This window comes from Lutra lutra, chromosome 17, assembly GCF_902655055.1.
Source record: "Lutra lutra chromosome 17, mLutLut1.2, whole genome shotgun sequence".
Taxonomy (NCBI): Eukaryota; Metazoa; Chordata; class Mammalia; order Carnivora; family Mustelidae; genus Lutra; species Lutra lutra.
The window spans coordinates 16,621,769-16,647,752 of NC_062294.1; the positions used below are offsets into that span (position 1 = coordinate 16,621,769).

General features: G+C 40.4%; 2 protein-coding genes across 5 annotated transcripts in view; one reads left to right on the forward strand and one right to left on the reverse strand.

Moving 5' to 3' along the window:
* The window catches only part of NIP7 (nucleolar pre-rRNA processing protein NIP7), a 60,250-nt gene that overhangs the window by 23,245 nt on the left and 11,021 nt on the right, over nt 1-25,984 (reverse strand). The gene's annotated exons all lie outside the window — the stretch shown is intronic.
* TERF2 (telomeric repeat binding factor 2) lies at nt 1,834-25,982 on the forward strand. Of its 4 annotated transcripts, none has more exons than XM_047711536.1 (10): nt 1,834-2,238; nt 2,344-2,439; nt 3,091-3,221; nt 12,895-12,981; nt 14,029-14,175; nt 15,843-15,949; nt 17,461-17,853; nt 22,342-22,427; nt 24,329-24,372; nt 24,811-25,982. In XM_047711536.1, exons 1-10 carry the CDS (start codon nt 1,860-1,862, stop codon nt 24,967-24,969), a joined length of 1,629 nt encoding a protein of 542 aa, XP_047567492.1. In that variant the 5' UTR covers nt 1,834-1,859; the 3' UTR covers nt 24,970-25,982. The 4 variants fall into 4 exon arrangements, with proteins under 4 accessions (XP_047567492.1, XP_047567493.1, XP_047567494.1 ...); XM_047711537.1 differs by having other exon boundaries at nt 24,332-24,372; XM_047711538.1 differs by lacking the exon at nt 12,895-12,981.

Consider the following 25,984-nt stretch of genomic DNA (forward strand, 5'->3'; position numbering starts at 1 on the left):
ATCATTCATCCCGCCCACCTGTGGAAGATATGGATAATGATGTATCCAGTGAAGGAATGGGAATGGACTCTCCAAGGTCTTTGTGTGAAACCCATCATAGAAATGGGGGGGGGGGAGTAAGTAAGCTTTAGGAATGTGTCAAGCAAGGCGAGGGCTGTAAGTGGATTTGGAACAGGAGTTGGACAAGAAGAGAACTTGGAGAAGGAGAGAGGGACCATGATTTTTTTTTTTTTTTTTTTAAGTCCTCTCCAGGACAGAAAGGGAGAAAAGAACTCAGGGAAGATGTCCTGTGTAGTCATAAAATTATGTAGTCAGCTGCTCTGTACCTAGAAAATCATGACACAAATACATAAGAAATGGGAGGCAGCCCCAAGAATGTCACTATTTCAGTAAATATAGTTTCCTGGTGGGTATGAAGTTAAATTGCAGTAAATATATTATTTGCTAATGGTATGGCTTTTCAATGTGTACCAAAAGCCTTCCTCATGTGCCTAGTCAAATCCAACCTCAAGAAATATGTCAGGCCCTGAGCTAGGTTCCAGGATGTAGGGTGGACATGCAGACAGGGTATCTGCTTCCCAAAGCAGCTAACTCTAGATAATGTATTTCAGGAAGGATGAACTATGAGATGATAAGGAGGGAGCATTGAGATGTTTAACCCATCCCAGAAAGTCAAGAATGGTTGAAATTCTCTTAAATGAGGCTTGAAGGACAAGAAGGAGTTAGGCTAGAATAGACAAGATAAGGCTCCATGGCAATTGAGTAGCAAGTGAAAAGGAAATGACAGAAATTGTGCATACACACATGTGAGCACAAAATGATGTTGGCAAATAGGCAACCTCTTCAAGCTGTAAACATCATGTTAAGGCGTCTGCAGCTTGTTCAAAAGCAAAAGGGAACTGACAAAGAGTAACAAGTGAAATATTTTGATGTGCATTCTACTGTGTATCTTTTGACTCACTAATTCCATGTTAAGGAAATAATTATAAATTTGTGCAACTGTACTGTTAAAAGTATGTTTCTAATATTGAGATTGTCTAAAATTAGAAAATTTTGAAATAACCTGAACATCTTATATTAGGGGCTTAAGTGAAAAAACTTTGGTTCACCTATACATGAGAATGGAATATAGCTGTTAAAGATACTGTGAAAAAATATTTAATGGCATGCAAAGACGTTCGTTATACATTAAATGAAAAATGATTATATAAAATATATACAGTATAACACCGTTTTTAGTAGAAAATACACACACACACACACACACACACACACACGCACTACGTACAAAAGACACTAGAAGGCTATAAAACTGCATATCAATGTATTCTTTCCTGTGGGATTGTGGGTGACTTAAATGTTAATCCTTTTGCTTATTTTTTTTTCTAACGTGTTACTTCTGTAATTAAAAATTTATATGTCTTATATGTCTAGATGTTTTTGGAGTGCCGGTCGTAATGTATTTCTTGACCTCGATTGGGTTTACACTGGCCTTTGCTTTAAATTACTTGTTAAAAAATAAATAAAATAATTTGTTTAAAAATGTAAATCTGCTTAATAAACTTTCTGCTATAAACTGTGTGTTACATTTTACAATTTTGTGTTTAATAAGGTGCACGTATTTTTTTTTCAATATTTTATACGTAATCCCCAAATCTCAAAGTGTTCCATAATTTCGGAGCGAAGTTGACACTTGACCGCAAACCCGCTTGGTTCACCCGCCTGGAGGGCTTGGACTTCAAGTCCCAGCAAGCATTGCGGCCGCACACCGGGAACTACGGGGTCCGAGGCGGGGTTAGGGAATGCACGGTCTTTTCCCTCCCAGAAGCCCGCGGGCGGCTAAGAACACCGTCCGTGTCATGGCCGCGGGAGCCGGGACGGCAAGCCCTGCTTCCGGCCCGGGCGTCGTACGTGACCCGGAGGCGTCACAGTCGAAGAAGCGGCCCGGCCGGGAAGGCGGGGAGGGCGCGCGGCGATCGGACGCGATGGCGGGAGGAGGCGGGAGCAGCGACAGCGGCGGGCGGGCGGCAGGCCGGCGGGCGTCCCGCAGCAGCGGGCGGGCTCGGCGGGGGCGCCAGGAGCCGGGGCTGGGGGGCGCCACGGAGCGGGGCGCGGGGGAGGCACGGCTGGAGGAGGCGGTCAACCGCTGGGTGCTCAAGTTCTACTTCCACGAGGCGCTGCGGGCCTTTCGGGGTAGTCGGTACGGGGACTTCAGGCAGATCCGGGACATCATGCAGGGTGAGGGCCGGACCTGGGGAAGAAGGCTGGTTGGGGAAGGGGATCTGTGGGGCTTGAGGGTCGGCGCTGGGGGGATCGCCGAGCCAACGATGTCTTCTTTCCCAGCTTTGCTTGTCAGGCCCTTGGGGAAGGAGCATACCGTGTCCCGGCTGCTGCGGGTTATGCAGTGTCTGTCGCGCATCGAAGAAGGGGAAAATTTAGGTATGGCAATTTTTGTGTTCTTCTCTGGGTTTATTTATGGTTACGTTGTTGTTTTCCAACTTATGTCTGGAACTGAAGGATTCGAGGTTAAGGTGCACTACTACTATGTTTCGATCACAGTGGTCTTTTCCCTTCTAGGATGAGTCTGTTCTCTGGGTCTAGTTTTCTCCAGTTAGGATTCTCTTGGCTGCTTTTCTGTTTTTTGTTTCCTTCCACCTGTTTCTTGCTTGCCCCAACCTTGCTGCGATCTAGTGAGTTATGTTAAGGCCAGATTTTCCCCCATAGAATGGTTTTCAGAGTATAAGCACTTTTTTTCTTTTAATTGAACTTAAGAGCTGTTTAGCAAAACTGTCTTCAGTTTCTGGTCCCTTGTATCTGAGGAGGATGTGTCTATCCTGAAATTTGAGATGCAAATTCATGTGTTAAAAAATAAATTTCTACCTGCTTTTGAAATTATTAAAAAATAGTCACTTCAAATTTATTGGTTTGAATTTGAACACTTAACATGTTTGTAAACTTGTAGCCAGTATGTTAGCAAATTAAATGCAAATCTTTCTATATTTACCTGTGTCTTTTCTGATAAACATGTATTTTTGGACATGTTTCTGCTTATAAAATAGCTTAAAGTGAAAACTGTGCTCTTTGTCCTAGACTGTTCCTTTGATATGGAGGCTGAGCTCACACCACTGGAATCAGCTATCAATGTGCTGGAGATGATTAAAACGGAATTTACACTGACAGAGGCAGTGGTCGAATCCAGTAGAAAACTGGTCAAGGAGGCTGTAAGGCTCTATTTTTATTTCCTTTTTCCTTTTGACAAAGAAGATGTCTTTGAGGATACAATGCTTATCTTTTCTGTGTGGGGATGGAGAAAGCCAGTGAGCACACTCAAACATAGACACACACAGATGTTACATCTCTTCGGCCAGGCTTGGAAACTGTTTAATGGCAGGTATGCTGCTTTTGTGATTTTGGTTGTGTTCCTTGGGGCCTTGGCAGGAGGCCACAATCCACAAGAATTGGGTTGGCATTGAAGACTGACATCTTGGAGGTTATTACACCATTCAGGAGCATTGTTAAAGGGCTAGGAGCAACTGGCCTAGGTTTTGGTCATCTTTGTTTATAAACCAAAGAGGATAGCTGGGGCCATGGGAAATGTGGGACTGACTCTGAAGAGGAACATTCCTTTTCAACAAACAGAATTAAAGATTCTAGGATAATCAGCCAGTTAGAAAAAATAGTAATTGTAGAAGGGTGACACAGCCAGTGTTCTTGACAAGGAAGAAGCTACTGGAGTGTCTTGGAATTTGGGACTATGTGTTACTGGCTCAGGTGGCTTCAAGTAGTAGAACTTATTTTTATTTAAAACATGACTGGCAATGGGAACCAGTCAGAAAAAGCTTTTTCTTCCTCAGTAACCAAGTCTGGGGGTGTGGAAGCAGATGTAGAGGTGAGGACTGAAGAACAACAGCTCAGCATTGCTCTGGTAGTAGAAAGGAAATTGGTAAGAAAAGAGCACCCCCTAAAAAGATGGAATCTGACATGGGGGTGGGAAGATAAAACTGCTTGGCCATGAAGACTTTCTGTCCCTTAGCAGTGTGCTGGGTACTTAGGTACCCTGCTAAAAAAAAAGACGACTAGTGTGTGTGAGGTGCAGATATTTATTCAGTTAAGGACCTTGGGCAGGATACTTTCAGTCTTGGAAAGAATGCTCAGATAATCCAAATTCCAAAGAGGAGTAAGTCCAAGAATAGATTTTTAGTATGGGTAGGTCAGGTTTGTGTTGGAGGGAAAATGCCAGAAAAGACATAATAGCAAAGGAAGAGAAATCCATGTCTACTTTCAGAAGAGCTGAGGATCTTTTGAATGGGGAGAAATGGTATCATGAGGCACTTTACTGGCTCAGTTGGTGGAGCATGCAGCTCTTGATCTCGGGGTTGTGAGTTCGAGCCCCACACTGGGTGTCGAGATTACATAAAAATAAAATCTTGAAAAAAACTGGGCAGGGAAGAAATGGTACCCATTTCAAAGTAATTCATGTAATTTCTGTTAAGTAGGTAGTGGATTCAGAAGTGCAGATCCTTCAGAACAGAAGAGCTGTAGATTTGTCTCTGTACCCTCTTCTGGAAGAGTCTTGTGGGCTTTCATCTGTATATTTGTTGATTTATTATTATTTCTTATTTAAGTTTATAGGTCTCGTTTGGGAGGCTTCCTTATGAAAAATCTGTTAGCAAAGTCTAAATTCTTTCAAAATAGTCACTGTACCCTTATGTTGACTCCCTTCTGCTTTTCCATTTTCCATCGTGTACCAGATTTCTTGTTACACTTGCCATATTACTGTTATTGCTACGTACCAAATTACCCCCAAATCTAGCAGCTTAAAGCAGTAAATATTGTCTCTCACTTTCCAAGAGTTGGGTTCAGCTGAGTGTTCCTGGCTTGAGGTCTCTGATGAGATTGCAGTCAAGCTGTCTGCTGGGGTGGCAATCATCTCAAGACTGAGCTGGGCCCGGAGGATCTGTTCCGTGGCTCACTTACATGGTTGTTAGCAGGACTCACTTTCCTCGCTGGCTGCTGTTTGGAGTCTTCATCTTCTTGCCTCTCCATAGGGCTCCTTACAACATGATAGCTTATTTCTTCTAGAATATGAGATCCAGGAGAACAAGAGCCCAAGATAAAAGCTGCAGTCTTTTATAACCTAATTTCAGAAGTGTCATTACTTCTGCCATATGCTGTTGGTCACACAGACCGGACCAACTGTGGATTAGTGTGTGGAATGGGACTATGCAGAGGGCGGGGACCATTGGGGGCCATCTTAGAGGCTGGCCACTACAATTACCTTGAACTCTTAGTTATTAAATGATACCATATCACTTGTCTCAATTTATTTTGTTTTTTTAATTTTTTATTTAGAGTCATAGGATCTGTGTATGGTCATCTTCAGGAAAATACCATGGGATGCCCAGGCTGTTGAGGCTTTTGATGCATTTTAAGCTTTGTAAAGTGTCTCGACAGTTCATTTAAAATTCTATTAGGTTTTCGTTAAAGTATGTCAAATAAGTTAGAACTTTTCATTATGTGGTGTAGGGATTTCTTTCTTTCTTTCTTTTTAAGATTTTATTTGTGTATTTGAGAGAGAGGGAGTAAGAGCATGAGAGGGGAGAGTGTTAGAGGGAGAAGCAGACTCTCTGTGCACGGAGCCTGATGTGGGACTCAGTCCTGGGACTCCAGGATCATGACCTGAGCCAAAGGCAGTTGCTTAACCAACTGAGCTACCCAGGAGCCTTGGGTGTAGGGATTTCTGTAGGTCTTCAGAACCCCTTCAGGAATCAAAACTATTTTCGTAACAGTGCCAAATGAGTTGACTTTCAGTGCACTGACTTTGCACTAATGGTGCAAAAGCACTGATGGGTAAAATTCCTGGTGCTTTAACATGACCCAGGAAGTGGTAACTTTTCTTACTAGTTATTGTAGTCTTCATTGTCACATAGTTGTAGTTGAAAAAAAAATAAAAGCCAGTTTCCATTAAGAATGTCTTTGATAAAGCAGTAAATTGATTTTATTAAATCTAGGCCCTTGAGCAAACACCTTTTCAGTATTTTGTGACAAAGCAGGAAGTTTGCCTAAAGCATTTCTGCCACATAACATGATGGTTGTCCTCAGGAAGTCACTCGTGAAATTGCTTGAGTCACTTGCTGTGTATGCTAGGTGCTTTTTTAATGGAACACCTTTCTTACTTGAAAGAACTGACAAATTTTGGCTACTGGCATATGGCAGTCATTTTCTTGCAGAAGAGCAATGGGAACTTGTCATTTCAGAGAAAACAGTTGATAGTATTTGTTGCCAGTGATAAAACTCAAGCTTTCAAGTAAAAATTCAAATTTTGGAAAACTTGTATTGATGTACCTGACAGCCTCCCAATCCTTAGGCTTTTCTCATAAGATTGATGGTGGTTAATTAACAGCTGTGATTTTAAAAAATACTTTTAATGAATGTGTCAACATTTGAAAGATCTGTATAACTTAGTAAAAAAATATTTTCCAAATGGCCAGTGCATTATATTACAAAATCATTCATAGGTAAAAGATCCATTTAAAATGCAAGATAGATTAAAAGATTTTAATATAACAGATGATGAAAAGTTCACTTGCCCAAATTTGGTATAGAGTCAAAGAATAATATCCACAATTTTCTGAAAGGTCTATTAAAATACTCCTTCCCTTTTCCAACTTTATATCTGTGTGAAGCTGGACTTTTTTCTTTTATATACTTTAACCACAACAACATATCAGTATGAATGGAGAAGCAGATATGAGCATCCAGCTTTCTTCTATGAAGCTAGGTATTATGGAGATTTCCAAAAATGTAAAACAAGGCCAGCCTTCTCATTGTTTGTGGTAGAAAGCATAGTAATTCTTCATAAAGTTGTTTTTTACAGTAACCTGCAATGCGTTTGTTACTTTTAAATGAATTAATAAATATTTAAGTTTTTCTTAGTTTTATATTCCTAATATGGTAATATAACGCACATAAGCAAAAGCTCTTCTGGGTCCTCATTAACATTTAAAAGTAGAAAGGAATCCTGAGACTAAAACTTTTGAGAACTGATTCTGTAAGTTGTTAATGATATTGAGGCTAAATTGGTTTTCTCTTCATAACTGAGATTCCTTAGTTAGGTTCCCGTGGAGAACAGCAGAGTGTAACATGTATGGCACATTATCGGAAAAGCATTTATTTGTTGCTTTTTGCTGTGGAACATTTTCCCCTGCATCTTTGGTAACAGCATCTTTTCTTTTGGGGTCTTACCCCATTTTAGCAGGGCTGGGTGCATAAAACAGTCTCTCAATACCTTAACTCTTGAAATAAAAGGCTTTGTCAGAGCTTTTTGAGCATTCCTGCTTCCCATAACAGCCTGTTTTTGTTGTTGTTTTGTTGTTGTTTGTTTGTTTTCTGAGTTTGCTTCTTTACCTTTTTTTTCCCTTTTGTGAATTTTGATTTTCTCTTTCTATGTGCTTTCTGCTATTTCCCCTCAACAGACCTGTCCCACCTCTACTGAAAATCTATGCTTGGATTTTCCTTTTTGTTTAAGTTAGCCAGAGACCATTGCAATTGCTTATACCCTAAGAACTTTAACACCTACATAAGAGAAGAAATTATACTTCTTTCTGAAAACTCTCAAGTGAAAAAAAACAATAGTTCACCCCTAAAAATAAAACAAAACAAAACAACAACAACTTTCCAGGAAATTAGTTTTAAAAGATAAGCTTATAGTACAAACGTTGGAGACAGACTTCTAATTTGGAATTTGAAAGCATTCACATTTTCTTTCTTATTTCACAAATTAAATATAGTAGAACCTGGTTCTAATTCTGAAAAAGCCAGAGTAAGCATACTCTCTTCTGTCCTTCTTAATTCAAGTATAAATCCTAGACAGAATGTGTGGAGCAGCTGTCTGAGGATTCATAAATGTAAATGGTAGTAAACAGATGGGGAAGAAAACCAGAATTTGAAGATCCACCAAACTGGTGATGATTAGTATACCATTTTTTCCTTCTCTGGTACCATCCAGCCTGGATTTGAAGTCTCCTGAGAAACCTAGAAATGCATGCTACGTGGGAACAGAAAGAACTCCAAGAAAGGCTTCCTCTGGCCTGGGGAGGAGCAAAGGGATCTCCTAAAAGTCAAGGAGGGTGAAAGAAATCCCATGGTTTCTTTTCTCCCTTCTCTCTTGCTCTGGCACCCAGACAGTACTGCCCTGGTAGCAGCAGTGGCCCAGTGACAACAGTGACAGCGGGGTGGCACTAGAACTAAAGGAAGAGAACCCATTCTCTTTAGCAGTAGAGCTGTGACCCCCCAGAACATAGAGCAAATTCCACTGTTTTGTTTTGTTTTGTCTTTTTACTGTCTATCCTGCTGTTTAACCCTGGATGCTGTTGCAGTTTAGTAGGGAAACTAAACCCCAGGAATACAAGGCTAGTCTGAAATTTGAATATCAGTCAATGTCCTTCACTCTATTAATCTAAAAAAAGAACGAAATATATCAGTTGATGCAGAAAAGGCATTTAACAAAATTCAACATTAGTTCATGATAAAAATACTCAGGAAACTATGAATAGAAGAGAACATTCTCAACCTGATAAAAGATATCTACAGAAAACCTACAGCTAACATCACACTTGACAATGGAGGATAGAATGCTTTGTCCTTAAGATACAAAGGCAAGGATGCCCATTCTTACCACTTCCATTTCATGTCATATGGGAAGACCTGGCCAGTGCAGTAAGTCAAGAAAAAGAAAAGGCAAGAGACTAGAGAGGAAGGGAAGAAATGTCCTTATTTGCAGATGATATGATGGTCCATATGGATAATCCCATGGAATATACTAAAAAAATCTATATAAGTTGAGCAAAATTGAAGGATACAAAAATCAACACATGAAGTTATTCATATTACCAGTGTATATTAGCAGTGAATGGCTTGAAATGAAATTACCAAAACAGTGCCACTTACAGTAGCTCCAAAAGAGAAGAAAAAGAATTACTTAGGTATAAAACTAGCAAAACATGTACAGTTTCTGTATGTGGAAAAACAAAATGCTGATGAAAGAAATCAAGAACTTGGGGCACCTGGGTGGCTCAGTTGGTTAAAGCCTCTGCCTTTGGCTCAGGTCATGATCCCAGGGTCCTGGGATTGAGCCCTGCATCGGGCTCTCTGCTCAGCAGGGAGCCTGCTTCCCCCCACCCCCTTTCTCTGCCTGCCTCTGCCTGCTTGTGATCTCTGTCAAATAAATAAATAAAATCTTTAAAAAAACAAAAAAGAAAAGAAATCAAGACCTAATAAATGAAAAGGCACACCATGTTCATGGACTGGAAGATAATAAAGTTAAGAGGTCAGTTCTCTCTGGCTCATCTGTAGTTTTAATATAATTCCAATCACAATCTCAACAGGATTTTCTATGGACACAGACTGATTCTAAAATACAAATGGTAAAGCAAAGGAACTAAGATAACCCAAACAATTCTGTAAAAGGACAAAGTTGAAGGATTCACTAATCCAATTTTAAGAATCATCCTAAAGATACTCCTAACCATAAATAAAGATTAATGGAATAGAAGACAAAGTCCAGAAATAGGCCTACACAAATATGACATTGGTTTTTGACAAAAATGTGAAAGCAATGCAATGGGAAAGGTATTTAATAGAAAAAGGGTAGTCTTCGGGGCGCCTGGGTGGCTCAGTGGGTTAAAGCCTCTGCCTTCAGCTCAGGTCATGGTCCCAGGGTCCTGGGATCGAGCCCCATGTCCGGCTCTCTGCTCTGCAGGGAGCCTGCTTCCTACCTTCTCTCTCTGCCTGACTCTCTGCCTACTTGTGATCTCTCTTTCTGTCAAATAAATAAATAAGATCTTAAAAAAAAAAAAGGGGTAGTCTTCAACAAATGGTATTGAAGTAGTTGGGTGTCCATATGCAAAAACTGAATCTTGACCTCACAAAAAGTAATTCAGAATGGATCATAATCTAAATATGAAATGTAAAACTGTAAAGATTATTAAATAAGATGAAAGAAAAACTATGTCCTGGACTTAGGCAAAAAGTTCTTAGTTATGACAATAAAAGCATGATCTGTTAAGAGGAAATTTTGATAAGAGGAAATAATGGTAAATTGGACTTAATCAAAATTTAAAACTTTTGTTCAGAAAGACACTGTTAAGTGAATAAAGACAAGCTATAAAGTAGGAGAAAATATATGCAAATCACGTATCTGACAAAGGACTTGTGTCCAAAATATATAAAGAACTCTCAAAACTATTTTTAAAAATGGGCAAAAGCTTCACCAAAGAGAATATACAAGTGGCATATAAACACGACAAGATGTTCAACATGATTTGGCCTTCAGCTCAGGTCATGATCCCGAGGTCCTGGGATTGAGTCCTGCATTGGACTCCCTTCTCACTGGGAAGCCTTCTCCCTTTCCCTCTGCCCTTCCATATGACCCAGCAATTCCACTTGTGGGTATTTACCTTAGAGAAATATTAAGTTCACCTCAGAACCTATACATGAACGATTTAACATCTATTCCTACTCATCAAAAATTGCAGACAACCCAAATAACCCTTCAGTGGTCAATGGATAAAAGTAGCACAGTAGGGGCACCTGGGTGGCTCAGTGGGTTAAGCCTCTGCCTTCGGCTCAGGTCATGATCTCAGGGTCCTGAGATCGAGCCCTACATCGGGCTCTCTGCTCAGCGGGGAGCCTGCTTCCTCCTCTCTCTCTCTGCCTGCCTCTCTGCCTACCTATGATCTCTCTCTCTGTCAAATAAATAAAATTTAAAAAAAAAAAAAAAAGCACAGTAGCCCTCCCACCACATCCATAGTTTCACTCCATGGTTTCAGTTACCCACAGTCAACTGTGGTTGGAAATCAGACAATTCTTCTGACATATGGTCAGAAGGCAGAAGGTCAGTAGTAGCCTAGGGCTAAGTCTTAATATCTATGTTATTCACCTCACGTCACCTCATCACATAGGCATCCCACCATCTCACATCACAAGAAGGGTGAGTACAGTACAGTAAGATATTTTGAGAGACAGACCACATTCATATAACTTTTATTACAGTATATTGTTACATTTGTTCTAGTTTATTGTTAATCTCCTACTGTGCCTAATTGATAAATGTTATCATAGGTTATGTATAGGGAAGAGGAGTGGGAGGCATTACTATACATTCAAATAATGGAATACTGGTCAGCCATAAGAAAGAAAGAACTACAGGGGACGCCTGGGTGGCTCAGTTGGTTTAAGCAGCTGCCTTCGGCTCAGGTCATGATCCCAGCGTCCTGGGATCGAGTCCCACATCGGGCTCCTTGCTCATCGGAGAGCCTGCTTCTCCCTCTGCCTCTGCCTGCCATTCTGTCTGCCTGTGCTCGCTCTCTCTCCCTCTCTCTCTCTGACAAATAAATAAAATCTTTAAAAAAAAAGAAAGAAAGAAAGAACTACAGATAATGCATCACATAGATGGATCTTAGTAGCACTTACACAGAAGGAAAGAAGTGTCTCAGGGTTATATCCTCTAAAAAATAAGCATTACATATATAGGATTCCATTCATATGACATTCTTGATGAGATAAAACTGAAAAGATCAATGGTTGCCAAGGGTTGGGGATGGGGAAGGGGTGACTACAGAAGGGTAGCACAAAGGCATATTTTTGCATCCTCATTGTGATTACAGGAGTCCGTACATGTATTAAAACTCAGGATACTACCCCCCAAGTAAAACCTTTGAATTCTTCAAGAAAGTAAGTATAGTTTTAGTACAGTTATTCTGCTGAAAATGATGTACAAGTGAATGTGGTCATCTGAGTATAAAATATAAAGACCTACTCTGGACCTACCCTGGGCAGCAAGAATTTATGGTCATGCCTGCTATTCAAGAGCATTTGACACCAGTTTCCTTTGCATGCTGAGGACAGAATCACCAGAGATTAATTCCTTTTGCTAGTCCTCCATCTTTTGGTCCGTATCTCTTTTGGTTCCTCCCTGAAATGAAGACTGAAAATATCTATGGACCAGTTTTCCTTCCCTGTTGTGTGTGTGTGGTGTTTCTTTTACCTCTCTTTGAGACAGGATTTATCCTGCTAGGTAACTCCAGGTGCTCCCAAGTTTTCCCTGGCTTTTCTAATTTTTTGAAAAAATGACACATTTTTAAAATATCACTTAAAATTTTCGATCACTATCATTTTTCTTCTACGTATATTTTCTTGGGGTTTTTACTAAAGGACGCTTTATCTCTGTGGCTCATGAGACTTTTGCATCCTACCTGGAATTTTGCCCTCCTTGTGTGCTACCTGTGGATGTGCTGGGTTTGTTCATTTCAGTAATTCCCTGCACGCTTGAACTGGAGTTGCCAGCTGGGGTTTAGGATAGTGAGAGGCTGTGTTGGTGTCCTACAGAAATGGCCTCAGGCCTTTCCTGAATGGAACTAGCAGAACTCTGTGGTCAGCAAATGGCGACGCCCCCCGCCCCCCCCCAATATCCTCCCCTCTCTGTCCCCATCATTATATCAAAGCTTTTGCATCCAAAAAGAACAGATCCAATTGTTCTGGGGACCTGGAATGGCTCCTGCCCATTTTGCCTTTCCTTAGGACGCCCTATTCAAATTGGGTAAATGGTCTGTAATCCAGAGGATCAGATTTTGCTTTATCAGCTATTTTTTTTGAAAATCCAGTATAATGTTGAAAATCTATTACCCTACACAGTGAAAGAAGAGTGCTTACAGTTGTTCATAATGCCTGAGCAGTGACTGTTAGTTTTTAAGTACAGGAATTTGACAGAATGTGAAGAAGTTCTTGGATATTTAAGACTCATTTTTACTTATTAGTTTATTTTAGTATCTGATATTGATTACACCTGTCATTATTAAAACAGTTAAAAAAAAAGGTTTTTTTCCCCTTTTGTAGGCTGTCATTATTTGTATCAAAAACAAAGAATTTGAAAAGGCTTCAAAAATTTTGAAAAAACATATGTCCAAGGACCCCACAACTCAGGTAAATTTGATATATTTTTGCTCCCATGACTTAAATCCATCTCATTGTTTTTTGTGGGGAAACAGGGAAAGGGTTCTTTGTTAGGAATGTTATCTAAATATTTGGCATCTTTAGCATCTTGTCTTTTATATCCAGGATAGCTTACTGTGAGATTGGCTTTTCAAAAATTTATTTTTCATTATATATATTTACCTAAATTATTTTCTTGCCCATTTCTGTCATGTTTGGGACAGAACTTTATTTAAGTGATCAGCACCAGGTATGAAGCTATCAAGTTCTGTAACACTTCTAACTTTATTTACGTAAATGCTGATCCTGCAGACTTGAGACTCTGCCTTGGTGAGGACTTAAGTCCTCTATTTTCTGGTGTCAAAAGCTCTGTTGGTGCCCTGCTTTCTTTTTTCTTTATAAATCTAAATTTGAGTTCTTGAAAAGGTAACACCTGTATATAATAAAATTCAAAAGGTACAACAAAAGAGTTGAGTTCATCTCTTAAGTCAGCCACCTCATTCCTCTCTTCATAGGCAACCAGTTTATTCTTTTATCCTTTCAGAGATATTCTACGCATGTGCAAGCCAACAAATGTGCATGTGTGTGTATGTGTATATATATATATATATATATATATATATATATCCATTCTTCCTGGTCTTTCTATATGCACCTGTGAGCATATTCTACACCTTAATTTGAACATTTTGTAAATTGCTTTTTTCACTTAACATACCTTGAAGATTGTTCTGTATTACCACTTAAGGAGTTGCTTCATCCTTTTTTTCCTTAAGTTTAAAAATCTTTATATGAATGTATAAAGGTACTTCAGATTCCACGTTCTTCATCTTTTTTTTTTTATAGCTACATAGTAACTTCGGTGGCTGATCCATAATTTATTGACCTGTTCATTGTGATAGGCTACCCTTCCTATATATGTTCTAGTGATTGCCATTGACAGCATTGTGAAAGTTCTAATAGTGTTGTCTCAACTCAGCATCACTGAATTTTTACTGGAGTTCTTTCTTATGTCACAAATATCGGTCCTTTGTGTAGAAGCTGAGAAATGATCTCCTGAACATTATCCGTGAGAAGAATTTGGCCCACCCTGTTATCCAGAACTTTTCCTATGAGACCTTCCAGCAGAAGATGCTGCGCTTCCTGGAGAGTCACCTGGATGATGCAGAGCCCTACCTCCTCACGGTGGGCCTTGGCCGCCTTTTCCCATAACCATGATGTGGCCTTGAGGATGTACAGGCAATTAGAAAAGGACAGCTCTTTTTATAAGTGAAAAGAGTAAATGTGTGTAAAAGACTGAATTATATGCATTGTCTTTCTTAATTAAATGCCTAAAATACCAGAAGCAGAGATCCTGACAGAGGCAAAATGGAACATACCTGGTTTCTCTCACCTCCCATTTATACCTCCTACATGTGATTAATTTGTGTGGCTAAAGTGGGGACACACTTAAAATTATTGGTGGTTTGCAAAGGAGATGAAATTTGAGTTGAGTTTGGGAGGAAGAGTAGTTTGGTAGACATGGTATGATGGGGTTGTTAACAGGAAGAGGGAATAACTGGAGAAAAAAAGGTGTGACCAGAAGGATGATAAGGCAAAAGAAACCAAATGAAGACATTCTTTAATTGCATCAAAGTGATAAGCAGAAAGAACGGTAGCAGTGAGGCTCAGGACAGCATGTGGAAGAATTAGAACCCAGGCTGTCCTAGAGGGTAGGCTGTGATATTGGGAAACTGAGTGAGAAGGTTTGTTGTTGCATTCTTCTTTTTTTTTTAATCACCAACATTTAGAGTTAAGAATATCTTAGCTCAGGGTGGCTGGCTGGCTGGCTGAATCGATAGAGTGTACAACTCTGGATCTTGGGGTTGTGCGTTTGAGCCCCAACACTGGGTATAGAGATTACTTAAAAATAAGATCTTAGAAAGAGAAAGACAGACAGACACAGAAAAAAAGACAGAAAAAAGAAAGTATCTTACTACATGACAGTAGATCTGCCCGGCCCATATTGGGATAGTGTCACTGATAGGAGCAGTTAGTTATTTGGCAGTTGTCAGACCATCTACAGAGCAGATAGTTTGTGATATTCAGGGTGCAAGTATCAGGATACTTGAGCCTGGCTGACCGTCCTCTCTTTTGTGTTCCAGATAACTGGAAAATAACCTGCCACTGTTTCTGTGAGGGGAGAGACCTCTCAGTTTTAAAAACATCACTTGTTATAGGCATACATATCTGAAACAATGATACTGGACTGATGAGAAACATAAAATTTTAGTCAAAGGCAGACAGATGAGCAGTTAGAGTCAGAGCAAGGTTGGCCCACTCAGGGCTTTATGTAGTATTGGGATTTTCAGAGTTACTAGGCAAAACATATTTGTGGATATAGAGTTACAAAAAATTTTAGACACACACTAAATGACACTAATGTAAATAGCAGTTATCTTAAGTTTGAAAAAAAGTCTGACTTTTGTGCATGACCCCAAAGGTATATTTGGCATTGAGAAATTAGATTAGGGATGAGATTGGAAGAACAAAAAAGGAAGTACAAAGGAAAATACGTATTTGTTGTCCAAAAGGTTAAAGAATTCTTACAGTGTCAAGATGGTTAGCACCACTCAGATTGAATTCTTCTTTAGTACAGAAAACTCTGAGCCATTTTTTGAGGAAGAAAAAAGCAGGACATTTGAAATCGTTCTTGTGAGTTCTCGCCCTTTGTGTGTCCTCCTCTAGTTTATGCCTAGATTGGATTTAAAAGTGAACGTGTCTGCATGTTGAGAATGTATGTTCGTGGTGAAAGACGAGAATTAATGCAATTCTGTGGCTTCCTCTTCCTGATGACATCCTTCTTTTCCCAGATGGCCAAGAAGGCTTTGAAATCTGAGACCGCTGCCTCCAGTACAGTGAAGGAAGATAAACAGCCAGCACCAGAGCCTGTGCAAAAGCCACTCAGAGAACCTGCAAGGTGAGAGGGATGGCTTTTTGTGATCTTGAGTGAAACACAAGGGTAGTCTGTTGGCAGCAGTCTCCTGCACAATCAGTTAGTTCCTCTTGGGACTAGGTTACTTGTACAAGGCACTGTGGGAGTTACAGAGCACGCCACGGGAAAATGAGAATATTGAAGACTGGATGTCATATCCCTAACAAAAGTTCCCGCCTGGCTATTCCTTAAAGGGTCTTTCCTTCTCTGTTCTCCTATCCTTGCCTTGCCCACATCTACAAACTACTTCCTTGTGGATACCTGATCTCTGAAGGCAGTGTTCAGACTTGTGAATCAGATTCCCAAAACAAGTTTTTAAAGCAGGGGGCCCAGGAGGAAATGCGTAGGAATGGGTGTAAGATAATGCAGTTCAGAACATGGAGTGTGAGCCAAAGAGGGCATGCTTTTAAGCTTCATGTGATAGTTGCTATGTGGGAATGTCCAAGGATGCCCAAACTGTAGTTCAGATTTTTGTGTGAGACATCTAGGGTTTTTTGTTTTTGTTTTTGTTTTTTTAGCTTTCCCAGTTTCTGAATTGGCAGATTTCTGAGTTGGCAATTAATCCAACTTAAAAAAACAAAACTTGCATAGATGAGGCAATAAGACGTATCTGCCAGCTGGGTTGGGCTTGTAGGCTGCCAGTTTGCCCTCTCCTAACAGTTTTTATTTAAAGTATACTGGTTATTCCAAATGATAGATGAACTTACTTTTATAATGAAAAGGCAGTTTGTCATTGTTCTAAGACTGCATGGCACACTAACTCAGAGAATTCTCAAAAGTCCCATTTAGAAGTGTACCGTAGGAGAAAGGGGGAAGAATGGAAACCAGTCTTTTCCTTCTCCCACAGGAGGGTTGGACAGGACCACAAGGTGAGATTGCTAGATTGTCAGTTGGTTGTCCAGGCAGACTTGTAACTGGCGCCATACAGAGAGTTCTTACATAGTGGAAAGCAGTACTTTAGTTCATGCGGACAAAAGGGGTTAGTGCACCAGCTAAAAAGATCTCTTGGAGGAGAAGTGTCATTGGCTGTAGTCCTTTAAGGTTCTCTTACTTGGAGTTTAAACTCCGGAGTTCAACTTATGTATTTAAAGCCTCTACTTATGCTTATAAATGGGAGCTTTATAAAGTTGTTATGAGCAATTTCTTACCTTTTTTTTTAATTTTTAAAAAGTTTTTATTTATGTATTTGAGAGAGAGCGAGAGCGCGCACAAGCAGGGGGAAGGGCAGAGGGAGAGGGACATGCAGACTTCCCATTGAGCAGTAGTCCAATGCGGGGCTCGATCCCAGTATCCTGAGATCATGACCCAAGGTGAAGTAAAACACTCAACTGACTGAGCCACCCAGGTGCCCCTCTTTTATTTTTTTTAAATGAAGAGTCCTCCACTCGAAGAGTCCTCCGTCTTATTTGAGGCTTCGCACTTTGGAAAAGTTGCGGCTGTCTGGATGAGCATCAATAATGGTGAGACTGATCCTTGTATATTTGCTTTATATATAGGCAGTTACGGACTACTCCAACCACCATTGGAATTATGACCTTGAAAGCAGCTTTCAAGACTCTGTCCAGTGCACAAGATTCTGAAGCAGCCTTCTCAAAACTGGACCAGAAAGATCTGGTACTTCCTAATCAGGTGTCCCTGCCATCACCAGCCCTCAAAAACAAGAGACCAAGAAAAGATGAAAATGAAAGTCCAGCCCCTACTGAGAGTGAGGGTGGTTCCGAACTGCAGCCCAAGAATAAGCGCATGACAATAAGCAGATTGGTTTTGGAGGAGGACAGCCAGAGTACTGAACCAAGCACAGGTCTGGACTCCTCCCAAGAGGTCGTCCCAGCATCACCATCCAAGCCCACCGTTCTCAACCAACCCCTTCCTGGGGAGAAGAATCCCAAGTATGAAGACCTTCTTTGTAGCAGTTTTGGGGATGGTTGGTGGTCCTGGTTGGGCCTGGTATTGCTTCCATGAATGAAATAACTTTCAGCTAAGTTATTCACCACCAAGGCTTGCTCAAACTGCTAGAATGTGACTTGGGAGTGGGGAGCGACAACATAGCCATCTCTGGCAGTTCTGAAGCCCCACCCATGGGCTTCCAGGCATTGCTCTAGATGTGCGTGAGGATGGAAGGGTTTCAGAGCCTCCCACTCATCGCTGCTTTCATTTTTAGCAAACTTCTCAGTGCCTTGACAACTAAATACCAGTCTTTGTTAAAAGAAATTTGTTTGAATTGGGCTACTTTAGACTTTGAGCCTTAAAAAAGATTTATGAATATTTATAGTTTTGTACCTTCTAAGAGCAATTAAGACTTGGCAAATTGAGTAAACATCTACTAATCTCTCACATTCTGCTAGGTTCTATGGGGCAATGGTTAGAATGCTTTTATTTTGCTCCCCATCATGACCCCCGAGCCTGGCTTTCAAGTTTTGCTACCTTTTGTGTCCTTTTGTGGATCCTTCCTCCAAGCAAACTGGTTTGCTTGTTCTCTCTGGAACACACTCTGTTTTTGCTACTCTACTCTTCTTGCTTCCTCTCATTCCCCACAGTTGGACTGTCATTTCTCCATCATTGCTTGTGACAATCCCATCCAACCTTCAAAGAGAAGAGACTGATATTGACTAGAGTACTTTCCATGAGCCTGGCACTTTTCACACATTATTTTACTGAATCTCTAGAACCCTCATTCTGTGAGTGATATATTCACCCCATTTTAGAAGGTTTAGAAAAGTTATTAACTTGCCTGAAGTCACAAACCTGAAAAGTGGCAAAGTTGGGCTTTGGGATTTTTTTTAAAGATAGGCTCCATACCCAATATGGAGCCCAATGAGGGGCCTGAACTCAGATCTTGACTCAAAAGTCCATGGCTTATACATCACATACACGAAGCTGCCTCTTAAAATTCTGCCTCCTCCATAAATCTCCCCTGGTCACCCTGCTGTAAGTGATCATCTTGCTGGTCTCCCAAGGCCATTGCCATCTCTACCACTGCTCTGTTGTAGTTGTGTGGGGACCTGTGCTCTGACATGCACCTACTAGGTGCCCAGAGAGGCTGTGGCATCTAAATGATTAATGCTCAGGCACAAATCTGCGCTATATGTACCACCACCTGCATCTGGAAGTGAGTGAGTCGTTGACCAGGCAAGCAAATGGAGCCCAACACATTTTATTCTCATGTGATAAATGATCTTCTTTATTCCTTGCAGCAGTCCTATAAAGTATAGATATATTCCCATGAACAGAAGAGTAAACTAGAGAGAGTACATGCTTACAGTGCTTTTATAAAAGGGAGGATTCGTGAAGTTTTAGACCTGTCCACCTCTCTCATATGTCAAGGGCATGAAGTATGATGGGTACTCTAAAGCAGAGGTTGGCAAACTATAGCCCCTGGGCTAAATCTACCTGGTACCTGTTTTTATAAATAAAGTTTTATTGGAACTCAGCCACAAACATCACATATGTATTGTCTGTGGCTACTTTTGATGTTACAATGAGTTGAGTAATTGGAACAGAGCCATTAAGACCTACAAATCTGAAGATATTATCTGGCCAGGAACAGCCTGGCTTTAAGGGAATTGTGTGAGCTACCGGGGAGCTCCAGGAAGAAGAGTTCAGCCTGCTCAGCAAAGTTGTGGGTACAGCAAGCCTTGCAGAGGAGCAAATGTTGAGCTGACCTTGAAGAGTAGGAGGTGATCAGGCATATGGTGGGGTGGGGGTTCTAAGCAGCAGAAACCCCTTGTATAAAGTCATGAGAAAGCCTAGTATGTTCCAAGAAATGTCATGTACTCTGTATGGCATAAGAATATAGCGCACAGAGAGGATGAAGGGAGATGGGCCAGGTCTTAATAAGTTCCTATTGTATTCTATCAGGTGGAGGTTCTGAAGCTGGGATTCTTATCACTAGTCTGTGGAACGTTTAATAAAATACATAATCCCAGGCTCTTTAATACTGAATTAGAAGGGGCAGGGGATGGATCTGTAATCTGCTTTTCTAACTGGGCCCCCAGATCATTCTAATACAGCTAGTCTGAGAGCCTGATGAACTACCATTGATGGCTTTTGAACAGGCACTGAGGCAAAGGAGACAAAATGGGTGGCTGGAGACTTCTACAGGATGAGTAGTTAGGATCGCTGCTGGAATTGAAGGCAGGATTAAGGTAAATCCCCTGGAGGACATGGTCACAACTACTAGATTTTTATATGTCCTGTGGCAGTTGACAAGGACAAGTGCTGATTAGATATTTATTAACCAAATGATAATTCTTTGTTCTTGCAGTTTAAAGGGTCATACCCAACACCTCTATAAAAGGCCAGCAAAGGATTAACATTTTAGGCTTTCTGGACCACTTGTATCTCTGTTGTTAATTTTTTTTTTTTTTAAACAACCCTTTGAAAAGGTGAAAACCATTCTTAGCTCAAGGGTTGTACAAAAACCAGCCACAGGCTGTAGTTTGCCGACCCCTTGAGATCAGACTCCTCTAGCCCATTCACTGCTCATCAAGTTCTAACTTTACCAATAGGAGCATAAGGACCAGGAAGTGACCTAACTTGCCCAGGACCGTGGAGCCACAGTGAGAGGAAGACCCAGATCTGAGTCTCTTCTACAACAGAAGTTAGGCAGTACCAAACGTTTTACACAAAGTAAAGACTGAGTTCAAAGGAAGAGCAGGAGTTTACCAAAGTGATCTGTGCAGATTGTCTGCAGGAGGAATGAGCAGATATGCAGGTGGAAATGCTGGAACCAGAGGTTAAAATCAGTTTTATCGCAGCATGGGGATAAGCAGGTAGAAAACTGAATCCTGACCTTTTTATAAATAATAATTAACACAGTTAATATCCTAAAAAGGAAAAACTTAATGTTATTTTGTCACTTGTCTCAAGCAAATTATTCTCAGAAATAAAATTTGGGGGGATATGAGCCAATTTAAACATAATGGAAAGTAGATGGTTCACCATTTGTCTCATTCATGGAACTCAATTTTTTTTCAAGTCTATACTTCTTAAATGAACTGCTTTCAATACTCATTTGCAAAATACCTAGCCAGCCTTAAAAATAAATTTCTGTTCATGGAATGGAGACTGAGGTTTGTCTCTACTCTTGATCAAACCTTCCAGGTCATTTGATCTATACTCTTCAAAATTTAATTCAGATAATTCCCATGTTGCTTTGTAATAGATGTTATGGTTCTGAGGTCAGATTTGTGCTGTGTTCTGTTTCCAGGACAGTTGTACTATTAATCAGGTAAACACAGTTACAGTTGATTAGAGAAGACTGACTACAGCTTTCATTTATTCAATAATTTGGGTTAGGGATTATTTTTTAGTTTTGGAACTTTTGGGGTTATACTCAAGTACTTAACATTTCATGTGCAAAGGAACGATTCTTACTTGCTTACTACTCTGTCAGTGGTATAATTTATTTGCAGCTCTTTGATAATCCCATTATTAAATTAGCATGTTTTCCCAGCTGCTATTAGGGTATGTGTTACTGTGCTAGGTGTTTGGGGTAGACAGATGAAGATACAGCCCATAGCTGCTCAATAAAGTGGAAGTACAACCACAAGGGCAGAGGAGTGGGGGCTTTTTGTGTTTGTTGGGGGCCTGGATTTAGGGCAGGCTTCATTGGAATGATGACCTTAAAAAATGGGTAGAATTTTACTCGGCAGGGAAGGGAATCCTAAGCAGAGGGAACCATAGAGAAGAGAGTACAGAGCTAATAGACAGAAAAGACGAGCAGAAAGCGAGGCTCTGCTGTTTGTGCTCATGGGGTTGTGGGGGCAGGGCTGGAGAGAGAAGGCTTTGGTAGCCAGAAACCGGCTGGAGCCAGAGTGGATGATCTTGACTGACACATACAGCCTTCATTGTTGAGACAGAAGTGATCATGGAACAGAAAAGGGATGAGGTAATTTTAGACTGACGTTCAGGTAGTTTTGGAAGGGGATGAGGCTAGGGACAGAGACTAGTGTAATACTGCTGAAAGGTACCATGTGCCTGGACAAGAGGAATGGAGAGGGAAAAGAGCACAGTCCAGAGACAGGACTGGGCATGTCTTTGAAGGACCAGGAGCAGTTGCTTGTTCTAAGAAGAATGCTGAGACCTTCAAAATCAGAGTCAAAACCAACCAAACGAAAACGGGAAAATGAGCAGATTTTGAGGGGGATTGTGCTGTATTCACTGCTCAGTTTGAGGGATGACCCTGTAGCCTGTGGCTGATGACATGGAGATGCCTTGCCAGGTCAGGATTTGTTTGGGAGTTGTGTGTCAGTGAATCTCAGCTGTGGTCACAGCAGAAGAGGGACGAGTACAGGCCGAGAGAGAGCCCAGGACAGAAGATGGGATGATCCCAATGATCTGTTTTACATCTTGTCCTCTTGTTGATCTCCCCTCAGAGTACCCAAAGGCAAGTGGAACAGCTCTAATGGGGTTGAAGAAAAAGAGACATGGGTGGAAGAGGATGAACTGTTTCAAGTTCAGGGTAAGCTAGGACATTCTCCTTGGTCCTTGACACTAGCTGAATTATAGATGTGTGTTACTATCACATTAATGTTCTAGAAACTGCTTGTCTCCAAACTAGAAAAAGTCCAGTAAGTTCCTTATTGTGATTCATGAGGAGTCAGTTTTATGTCCTTTCCCATTAAACAATGGAGACTGTCAAAACAGCACTTTATATTTAAAGAGAATTCCTGGTTTTGTTTTAGTAAATCCTATAATTTAATTGTAGCTGATGTTCTTCATAAAGTCTTTAAATTAAAAAAGGTAGATGTGGTCATTCCCTGCATTTCTTATTTAAGTAAAAAATATCTCTTACCAGCTTCAATATATAATTTTTTTTCTGAAATAAGAAACATTACTTTTCCATGATTAATACTAAAGTTCATAGCATTTGCAGTAGAATCTCTCCCACCACATACTTTGCATTCTAATGGAAATATCTAAGTGCTAAAACATAATCTTGGAGATTCTAAAGACTTTGGTAACACAGCAACAGTAAACTTCTGCCAGTCCCAAAGGTTTTGTCCTTAAAAAGTACCTTCATTGGCACAGATGTAGTTGGCAAGATCAAGATCACACAGGAAAGGGGGGGAAGTAACAGAAAATCAGTAAAAGTGGCATAAAATCTTTTAAAACAACAGGATATAAAAGTTCTAAAAACATCCACGTCCAGTGCAGTCCAGATTTGTCAACTTTAAAATCTGCTTCTACTATAGTATGAAATACTTCATAATTTAAAATTAAATAACCTGCCCCTGTAAGTATCCCTTTTCCTGAGCCACCTTCATTGTTTAGGAAGCACTGCTAGGACAGTAGCATCTGCTGAAGCAGACACTCAGCAAGTTATGTTTATGCAACTTTGCCTTTTCTTACAGCTTTTTCATGGCTCTCCGCTTCCTGTGGCATGTCTTTTATACCAGCAGACCCTCCTGTAGCCCTTTGGCCTTTAAAAAAATTATCTTGATGCATTTTCTTGAGGCCTCATATGTTTCCATATGGTGAGAGGGTGGAGCTTGAGCCGCTCTCCTATGGTGTCTCTGAGTGGGGAGCAGTAACTCTCCTGTTCTTTTGTTTAAGGAACTGAATCACATTTTACTTAAATAAAATGATCAGGGACTTGGAAATTCTGGCATAAAACAGGAAAATTGTGTCATTTCAAAGCAGTGGTTAGCAAGGGGCTACAAAGCAGAAATTATACCCGTATGTGAGCGTGCGTGCACACACACATACACAAAAGTATATAACACAGTCAACCCTTAACACAGGTTTGAAGTGCACAGGTCCACTTATACACATTTTTAAAAATACAGTATAATACCGTATTCTTACAATTTTTTTTTAATGATTTCCTTTATCCTTTTCTCTAGCTCACTTTATTGTGAGAATATAGTGTTTCATACATTTAACATGCAAACTATGTTAATTGACCATGTTATTGGTGATGTTTCTGGTGAACAGTAGGCTATTAAGTTTTTGGGGAGTCAGTGTGGATTTTTGACTATGGGAGTTGGTTCCCCTAAAACCTGCATTTGTTAAGGATCACCTGTAGATGTGTATATATTAGGGTTTTAAATATCACAGTCCCTCAGTAATTTCAGAAAATCATGTAGGTTTTACTGAAGAGCCTGAAATCCATCACTAACCAATATTTATTGAATGTCTGTATGTAAAATACTTGCTTTGTACAGATTTTCATTGGCTGAAATAATTGATACCTTACAAACAAAGGACAAAAACAAATTACCCTTTAGTGATATCCTCCTCCTCTCAATGTTGGGAAAGTTCAGTCAGGTTTTCCCTTTAGGAACATTTGATGTCTTTTTCTTCGGGTTTGTGCAGAGAAAGGTGAACTCTGAAATGAGTCTATTTTTTAATGTTTTCCAGCAGCACCAGATGAAGAGAGTGCAACCAGTGTAACAAAAAAACAGGTAATTTTAAGTTATTTTCTGACCTTTTCTAGTAATGTGGTAGAACAGAGGTAAAATAAGCACATCTCCTAGCATAGGCTACCCATGCATCTGTAAAAAGATCTTTTGGAATTTTTAGATGATCCAAACTAAGTTACAGTAATAATTATTTTCTGGAAGAAAAATCTAGGACAGAAACCTGACACATTTTCCTGATAATGAACAACAAACATTTGAAGTTTTGATGCAGAAGTGATTAGGATGAAATGGCAGGACAATGAAATTATGAAATGTCTAAATCCACAGGGTTAACTTATCTCTATTGTGTTTTAAAAATATAAACTCTCCTTTTGGGTTCAGATTATTGTCCTAGGATTCTTGAGTTTAGCTCTTCATTGTTTGAAAATGTGAGTAAGTGGAGAGACGGGCTGTGATCAATATTTTGGTCTTCTTTTGCAGAAGTGGACTGTAGAAGAAAGCGAGTGGGTCAAGGCTGGAGTGCAGAAATATGGGGAAGGAAACTGGGCTGCCATTTCCAAAAATTACCCATTTGTTAACCGAACAGCTGTGATGATTAAGGATCGCTGGCGGACCATGAAAAGACTTGGCATGAACTGAAACAGGCTTTCATTTCCACATTAATTCACAGGAGCATGGTTCCTAATAATAGCCCCTGATAGTCTGTTGTTTCTTTCAGAAGCTGGGCTGGGATGAGAATTTTGGGCATCCTCCTCCGACGTGGAGGAGGTCCCTGTTCTACTTCATCGCTGTTGGAGATCATGGAGCTGAGAAACAAAGCCAAGTCCACCCCATGTCCTTGGCAGGGATGACAGGCACATAGCTTGTACAGTGCCAGAATATCATTAGTATTTCCCTTCTTTAGTGGTTTGCTTGAATTTAAATCCTTGGTAATCAGTAGAACCTTCTCCTAGGAAATGGTGGAGTCTGTTAGAAGCCACTTATTATGACTCTGACCTGTTCAAACCAGCAATGGGAGCATTATCTGGAGTGAACTTGTTCCAGGTAAAGCTCTGGCCTTCTGACGCAATGCAGAGGAACTTCATCTGTCATGAACCCAGGCTGATGAGAGGCCAGTCTTGGTGGTGGAATCAGAGTCTCTTGTAAAAACTCTCAAGCCAGTTGTAACATCAACATCTAGACCCGACAGCCTTGGCATTTGCTCTTGGTATTTGCTGGGCTACGTAGGCAGGTTTAACCTCCACCTCTCCTGTGGTTGAACCAGTGTGTTTTTTTTTTGTAAAACGGTGATTGTAGATAAGCTTAGCCCTCTCCTCCATCCCCTCTGCCCAAATCCCTTCCTTATGCTGGACTTTTAAGGCTTAAAAAATCCTGATTGAATATAAATGCTTAATTCCATTCTTTGTGAAATGGTTGCTTCCGCCTGATTCCCTAACTGTGCTTGTGTTTAGTGTCTTGCTCTAAAACTCAACATTCCCTTCTCCTTTTGTACTGTGTTGTGCTTGCTGTTTCTCTCGGACATCCTAAAAGACTGTCTTTTTGGCACACAAAAAAATTAGTAAAGTGTTTTCTGTAATCTTTTTTTAAAATATGAGAACTAATTATTGTCCATAACTTGTAGCATTCTTCATTAAAGTCTTGCTTCTCTCAAATG

Bases quoted from the DNA above. Each gene is read 5' to 3' on its own strand.
- TERF2 (XM_047711536.1), top strand. From the start codon at position 1,860: ATGGCCGCGGGAGCCGGGACGGCAAGCCCTGCTTCCGGCCCGGGCGTC. The intron at 12,982-14,028 runs GTAAATTTGATA...TCCTTTGTGTAG, and splicing joins CCAAGGACCCCACAACTCAG to AAGCTGAGAAATGATCTCCT. The intron at 14,176-15,842 runs GTGGGCCTTGGC...TTCTTTTCCCAG, and splicing joins CAGAGCCCTACCTCCTCACG to ATGGCCAAGAAGGCTTTGAA.